At 38.6% G+C, this 8,339-nt stretch overlaps 1 protein-coding gene across 2 annotated transcripts in view; it reads right to left on the reverse strand.

Moving 5' to 3' along the window:
• The window catches only part of Bdp1 (B double prime 1, subunit of RNA polymerase III transcription initiation factor IIIB), a 117,541-nt gene that overhangs the window by 91,587 nt on the left and 17,615 nt on the right, over positions 1-8,339 (reverse strand). For both annotated transcript variants that reach the window (XM_008838483.3, XM_008838482.3), the window contains exons 8-9: positions 6,717-6,771; positions 3,393-3,536 (exon numbers count right to left, since the gene is read on the reverse strand). In XM_008838483.3, the coding sequence (XP_008836705.1) occupies positions 3,393-3,536; positions 6,717-6,771 (199 nt within the window). The remainder of the gene's footprint in view (positions 1-3,392; positions 3,537-6,716; positions 6,772-8,339) is intronic.

An 8,339-nucleotide genomic window follows, 5' to 3' on the forward strand; every position in this document is an offset into this window, starting at 1 on the left:
TTATTATTTTTAGAATCATCTTTTTTATTGTTTTAATGTTTATACATGTGTGTGTATGTGTGTGTGTGTGTGTGTGCCTGCACACTTGTGTGGATGCCCGTAGATGCCAGAAGAGTATATTAGATTCCCTGGAGCTATAGTTAGTTACAAGCGGTTGTGAACAACCCTGACAATTACAGAGTCATCTCTCCAGCCCACTTGAATAATCTTTAAAGCAAATAATTTTTGTGACCCAACTATTAAAGCATATTAATTAGATGTATTATATCATGAGGCCATGAATTAAACTTAAAAAATAGAGATTACAATAAGCCTGCATCTACTGTGAATTGAATGCTAGTCCTCTCTGAAACATACTGAAATCTAATTGTTACAGCAACTATACTATGAGGTGTGATCATTAGGAGGTGAAAAGACCGGAACTTCATAACAGAGAAGTTCATAATGCCTGCCATCGGCATGGTCCGCTCCCTCTTGCTCTCTCATTGCCCTTTCACCATCTGATGGCATAGCAAAATGGCCACATCAGATAACAGATTGTCTTCATCTCAGACTCTCCAGAACTGTGTCAAATCTCTGTTCTATATAAATTATGCAGTGCTACATACTATTAAAGACACACAAAAGGCCAGCATGGCGGCACATGCCTTTAGTCCCAGCACTTGGGAGGCAGAGGCAGACAAATCTCTGAGTTCAACGCCAGCCTGGACTACACAGTGAGTTCCAGGCTGGCTGGGACTACAGGGAACCCCATCTCAAAAATACACTCCCGCTCAAAAAAAAGAAGCACAAAAGATCCAAAAAAGCAGGCTTAGCCTTTATAAACATGGCTGATTTGACATCACTTCTAAAAATATCCAATCTCAGTTAGGCATGGTGGCACACGCCTTGATTCCCAGCACCTGTGAGGCAGAGGCAGGTGGAACTCTGTGAGTTCGAGCCCAGCCTGGTCTACACAGTGGTTCCAGGGCAGCTGGGGCTACAGGGAGACCCTGTCTCAAAAAGATCGAAAAAAAAAAAAAAAATCCAATCTCAAAATGTAAGAAAATATACTATCAAGATGGACATGGTAGCCCATACCTATAATCAAAGTAGAAAAGCCATTTGAAGCTAGCAAGGGCTACATAGGGAGACAAAAGTCTTTAACAAGACCCTGCACTCCACCACTAGAACCTTCAAATAAGCTCAAGTTTCAAAATAAACAGCATTAAAGATAAATACATGGACTGGGGTTAAAACTCAGTGGTAGATACTTATCATGTCTGAGGCCCTAGGTTTAATCCCCAGAATAGTAAAATAAAAAACCAAAACCAAACTATGCTCTGGAAAATTCTAATTTGGCTCTGTGTAAAGTAAGACTAACATAATAGCTTCACTGCTTACTTTTTCTGTTTTTTTTTTTTTCTTTTACAAAGCAAAACAAAAAAAATGATAAAGGGAGTTTCTGCTATATGTATTATAGCCCAGATTGGCCTTGAACTCAAGAGTCTCCTTACTCAGCCTCCAAAATGCTGGGATTACAGGCATGAGCCACCACTCCCAGCCTGACTGCCATGTTTTATAAAGATTTTGGGTTTTGCTGTTTTGTTTCATTTTCTTTCTTTTTTATATTTTGTCATTTATGTGTGAGTGTTTTGCCTGCATGTGTATAAGTGAGCTATCTTCATACAGTGACTGAGGAGACCAGAAAAGGGTGTTAGATTACCTGAACCTGGAATTATGAGAAGTTGTTAGTCACCATGTGGGTGCTGGGAACCAAACCTGGGTCCTCTGCAAGAGCAGCAAGCACTCTTAACCACTGAGCCATGTCTCCAGCCCCATTTACTGCTATTTTGAAAGGCCTACTTATGAGTATGCCCTTTGGGCTAGGTCTGAGAACTTGGTTTGGAAATAGTTTCCAACAATTCAACTGACAAGATGGCTCACTGTGCCTAAAATGTTTGTATAAGCAATATAGTTTATGCTGAACTGCTTTCCTTCTGATAGTTGGGAACAGCACTATGTGTCAGGCAGAAGGTGCTAAATCCAGGGACTAATCAAAATGGTGGTCTTCAGAACTTCCACCACAGACTTTTAGTCTCTGCCACTACTAACACTGAGAGACCTTAAATAGAAGTTAAAAAAAGATCTCTAGAGTAGTTTCTCAGTGATTAAAACAAATGAAGAATTAAGGATATAGTTCAGTGGTAGACCACTTGCTGGGCATGGGTGAGGCCCAATACAAGCGAAAAAAAACAAAGAACAGGACTGGGATCTGGGATATAAACAAACACATAAGATTCCATGTAGTTCAGTTTCTCTTTTTCCTTAATTTCTTATGTTTTGTTTTTTTTTTTAATAGGATCTCACTATGTAGTCCAGACTGGCTTCAACTTGGAATACTCCAGACTTGGCTTCCCAAGTTGTTAGGATTACAAGTGTGCACCACTAAGACCAATTCAAGTTTCTAAAATGTGCTTATATAGAGTTTAAAACAGTTAAAGAAAGCCTAAGACCTAGTATATAAGGGTAACATCTGGGGGCTGGAGAGATGGCTCAGCAGTTAAGAAAATAAAAATAACAAATAAAAATACTTAAAAAATAAAATATCTATAATATAAACAATTTTATACCTAGTATAAGTCATCATTAACCTTCAAAAATGAGTAATGCTCCAACAACATAATCTAGTCACAAGCTCAAAATATTAGTTACAGTTTTAAAAATATTGGATTTAGTGTCTCATTTTTTGTGACACAATTTTTCTATATAAGTAGCACAGACCAGCCATTGTCTATATAAGACAATGATAGTCAGCAACCAAACATGGACTTCTAAACCTCTCATTAGTTACAATGATACTCTAGATGCTAGAAGGATGTTAAATAACCTAAAGTGTGCTTGCTGTGCAATCATGAGGACTAGATTTTTGATCCCAGCTCCCAAGCAACAAGCCAGTGTCCCAACACACTTGTAAATCCTCACTCTGAGGTGGAGACAGGAGTACCACTTTCAGACGGGTGTACCACTTTGCAGGCTTTCAGCTTAGCTGACGTTAAGTGTGAGCAGCAGGTTCAAGGAAAGACCCTGACTCAAAGGAACGGGCAAAGTACAACAGAGGACACTTCTGGCCTCTGTGCATGCACAAAGGCGTGCACACAACAGACAGACGGGGACACACACACACACACACACACACACACACACACACAGAGTTAAAAGAGAGCTGTTGTTTTGGCCCAGATAACTGGCAAAGGAAAAAATTAAAAATAAAAAAAAAAGGTTTCCCTCCAATTGTATAACCTGATGATCTCAACTACCTGAGCCAAACATGAACTCTTAATTCCTGAGCGCCAACACTGCAAATCTAACAGTACTAAATAAAACTGCACACTCCCTTATAAAATTAATACCTTTTATGGTTTTCTGTGGTTTGGAGGATTTCTTCTCCTTTGAATTCTGACTTTTAGTAGGTTTTTGTTTTCTTTTTTCTTCTTCAGCAAGAACTTTCTGAAGCAAATGAGCAAAAAAATCGAAGTCAAAAGGGCGTTTTTCCTCTGTTTAAAAAAAAAGGAAAAAATTTTTTTTAAAAAGAACTTCTTAATTTTTAAAATATTATAATATCAAAAGCAAAGAGACTGAGTTACCAGCAGGAGAATGAATAAACAAGTATGTAAGACCACCATCTAGCAAAAAACAAAAACAAAAGCATGGGGGGGGGCTATGAATGTAAAAAGCGCTTATCTAGCATGCACAGGACCCTGGATTCAAGCCCCAGCACCAAAAAAATAAAGTTAAATATTAGGTTGGTACAAAAGAAATTGCTGTTTTGGACAGTGAATTCTATACCTTTTGTTTTGTTTTTTTGGTTGGTTATGTTTTTTAGGGATTTTTTGTTGTTGTTTTGGTTTTTATGTTTTGGTTTTTGTTTTGATACAGACTGTTCCTGTAGCCCCAGCTGGCCTGGAACTTATTATGTAAACCTGGCTGGCCTTGATCTTACAGAGCTCCTCCTGCCTCTGCTTCCCAAGAGCTGGGATTAAAGGCATGCACCAACAAGCCCAGCATGGGATTAAATGAACTCTTTCTTATAAATATTTATTATTTATATTTTTGTGTATATGAGTGTAATACCTGCATGCAGGTAGGGGCACCTGAGTTCTGCAATGCCTATGGAGGTCAGAAGAGGGCGTCAGATCCCTGGAACTGGAGTTATGAATGGCTGTTAGCCACTATGTAAGTGCTGGAAACCGAACTTGGATCTTCCTGATGCTCTTAACCTCTGAGCCATCGCTCCAGCCCCAGGATTCAATGAACTCTTGAAAACATTTTCTGTTTCTTCCTAGTATGGAAGCATTTCCCCTGAAAAAAGTTGCTAAGGTGCTTGAAGAAGTGGAAGGAGGTCAGGTGAATAGGGTAGATGAGGCAAAACCTCATAGCCCAACTTGTTCAACTTTTGAGCACTGTTTATATGATATCCAATCAAGCTTTGTTATGGAAGAGAATCCGGCCCTTTCTGTTAACCAATGCCAGGTGCAAGAGCTGCAGTTCTGTGTGACTCATCAATATGTTGAGCACACTTCTCCCACAGAATAGTCTCAGTGGAATTCAGAAAGCTACTGTAGGTCAGACTGGCAGTAGGCCACAAAACAGAGACCACAGCTTTTTGCTGTTGTTGCAACTGCAAATTTGGCTTTGGGAAATGTTCTGGAACAACTTCTTGGTCCAACCACGGAGGTGATCATTGCTAACTATCCTACACAATCCACTTTTTATCACATAGTACAATTCAATAGAGAAACTTTTCATTTTTGTGTACAGAATTAGCGAATATGACGTTCAATGACAAGAATTTAAAAAAAAATTTTGGTCAGCTTGTGAAGGATCCACTTATTGAGCCTTTTCAAGCCTTTCTAGTTTGCTTCAAAAGCCAAATGACTATTGAATGGTCCATGATAGATTCTAAGGCAACTTCTTGTGATCCATAAGAGGATCAGCTAGCTTCAATGATTGCTCTCAATTGGTTTTTGTCAACGTACAATGTTCAGCCACTATACCCCTGTTGTCAAGGTTTTCCTCTTGCATGCAAAACTAACTTACTTTCTTTCTTTCTTTCTTTTTCTTTCTTTCTTTCTTTCTTTCTTTCTTTCCTTCCTTTCTTCCTTTCCTTCTTCCTTCCTTCCTTCCTTTCTTTTTTGTCACGGTCTTTTAGCCTAGTCTGGCTTGAGACTCTGGTTACTGAAGACAACTTTACCTTCTGATCCTCCTCCCACAGAAATCCGCCTGCCTCTGCCTCCCAAGTGCTAGGATCAAAGGGGTGCACCATCATGCCTGGCATGAATATTTTCTGATAATAATATATTAAGCATGATGGAAAGTTTCTCCAATTTTGAAATGGAAAAGTTCCTCTCTTTACAATACTCCAGATTTTCCAGGAGCCATTCCTGGAAGCACTTTCCCTGAAGACACAATACAAAATTAAGCATCAGACCACTATCTACCAGTGTCCACTCACATGCTACACACTACATATTCTCTGTATCTACAAACCGATATTCCCCCCTAAAATCAGCCCTGTGGCTAATTAAGAAATTTTGTTCAGTAGTAATTAAAATTAGCCCTGCAGCTAACTTTGTGGCTAAAGGAGCACTGGTATATGTATTACTCATTGTTGATTACTACTATATGTTAATGCAAAATATGTATCTTCCAAAAAACACAAGAGCTACTTTAAATAGCAAGTTTATTTTTCTTTACAGATCTCTTGAAGTCTTTCTGTACACTTAACAAAGAATGTTAATTTTAATGAAGATATTTAGAAGCTAAACGTTTCCTACCATTCTTCCAAATCAGGTCTAAATTCAAATGTTATCTCTTCAAATACCTCACTGAGGATCAATATAAACAAGTCCTTTTTCTTCCTCGTTAGAACTCAATTACCACCTGGAACCACTACGCTTATCCACCTACCCCCAACCATTTAAAGTAAAGGCTCTCCAAGCAGATTCTCAACTGCCCTATTCACCACCATCTCAACAGCAACCAGAATACAGCAGGTAACTGGTGTTGCAAACTTCCAAAGGAGTCATCTATAGTATTCTACTTCCATAAACAATCCCTTGAACATAGTTCCTTGACAATATAAAACCACTTAGACGGCCAGTGAGATGGGTCAGAGGGTTTATTCCAAGCCTGCTGCCAAGTCTGACAACCTGAGTTTGAATAAGGGGAATAAGAAAACCAACTTCTACAAGTTGTCCTCTGACTTCTACACACACATTATAGCATGGGCACTCCTACACACATTTATATACACATATAAAAAATAAAATTTTAACAAAAATTTTAAAAAGTACTTAGAAATTTTATTGTCAGTTACTCTGTAAAATCTTAGACTACTACTTACCTACTTCTGAATATTTTGGCTAATTCTTTGCCTATAGATTTGTAGCAATTACCAAACATGTACTATCAAGTAAACATGCCAAGCATAGTGGTCCACACCTAAATGAATCCCAGCACTTTGGAGGTTGAGGCAGAAGGGTCTAAAGTTTCAGGGCTAGACTGGGATATAGAATAAGATCATATCTTAAAATTAAAATGGAAGAGAAATTTTTCCATTACTCTTCTTAGGCAATGTAAGGATATATCTAAAACACTCTAGAACCAAAGACAAAGCATCGGTCATTTTTTTAACTTCCACAAATGGTACTTTGTAAGAGTTCTTTAATACTTACGGAATGCTTTGTCTATTCTCCATCCATTTGTTTTTTCTTCACGTTTAAATTTATTCTGTCAACAACAAAAAGATCTATAGTAATTTTCTGCTATTAAACAAGACTCTTTTTCAATTAGTAAGCATTAATATGAAGCACTATTCTCTATTAACTGATATATCTTTGCCAATAGGCAAGTTATGTAAAGCTTTTGTTTTTTAAAAAATGAGGATAAGGAGCTGGAGAGATGGCTCCGCAGGTAAATGCACTTGCTAAGTCTAACAACCTCAGTTCAATCCTCGGAACCCACATAGTAGGAAAGAACTGTCGAAAGGTGTCCTCTGACTTCTACAGGTGTGCACAAGACACACACATACACATATACATACACAATAAATAGATAAATGTAATAAAAAAAATTTTAGTGAGGATGAAAGAGTCACACAGTTTCCAGATTCTCTTTATTATCAACAGCAGGCATCAGCAAGGAAAGGTGGATTTACAGTACCCAAAAAAAGTAACAGGCCAGCAATATGGCTCAGCAAATAAAGATGCTTGCACCCTGACAATCTAAATTCAATCCTCAGAGCCCATGTAAAAGTGGAGAGAACCAACCCCATGAGTTGTCCTATTACTTCCATACACACACTGTGGTATGAGCACATCCACATACATACACACACACACACACACACACACACACACACACACACACACACAAAATAGTTGACTAACACAGAAACAGATCAAATCTACAGTCAATTAAGCTAACACTAATTTTATACAACCTAAAAGCATTCCAAAGTGTTTTAAGTATAATAGAAGAGTCTTACAGAAATAGCTAGACTAAAAGTTGAAGCAAGCCAAGTTTATCTTGGTTATATATGGTTTCATACACACACACACACACACACACACACACACACACACACACACAAAATAGGTATATTACATATATAAGATTCTTTTTTAAGAAAGGAACTAATATAGTCCTATGTGGCCTCCAGCTCACTAAACAACCTAAAGATAACCTTGAACTCCCTATCTTCTGTCTCTACCTCTTGAGTATTGGGACTACAGGCATTTTACAGTGTACTCAGGTTCTTGTGATTCCAAAGCAAAGGCATTACCAACTAAGTCCATCTTCCCAGAATTGCTATTTTTGTTTCTGTTTTTCTCAAATTTGAGACATATAACCTTATACTCCTGATCCTCCTACCTCTACTTCTTGAGTGCCAGGATCATAGGAATGTCTGGCTTATTACGAAGATTTTTAAAAGATGAAGCTGTAGAGATGGCTCAGCAGTTGAGAGCACTGGCTGCTCTTGCAGAGGACCCAGGTTCAATTCCCAGCACTCATGTGGTGGCTAACAACTGTCCATGCTATACCTCCAGGTGATCCAACACCCTCTTTTGACCTCCCAGGGCATTGCACAACATGGGTACACTTACACACGTGCGCACAATACACTCAAGACACATAAAATAAAATTAAAAAATAGCTGGGTGTGGTGGCTCATGCCTTTAATCCCAGCACTCGGGAGGCAGAGGCAGGCGGATCTCCGTGAGTTCAAGGCCAGCCTGGTCTACATAGTGAGTTCCAGGACAACTGGGGCTACAGGGAGACCCTGTCTCAAAAAGACA

The sequence above is a fragment of the Nannospalax galili genome, unplaced genomic scaffold, assembly GCF_000622305.1.
Source record: "Nannospalax galili isolate Female #2095 unplaced genomic scaffold, S.galili_v1.0 scaffold898, whole genome shotgun sequence".
Classification (NCBI taxonomy): Eukaryota; Metazoa; Chordata; class Mammalia; order Rodentia; family Spalacidae; genus Nannospalax; species Nannospalax galili.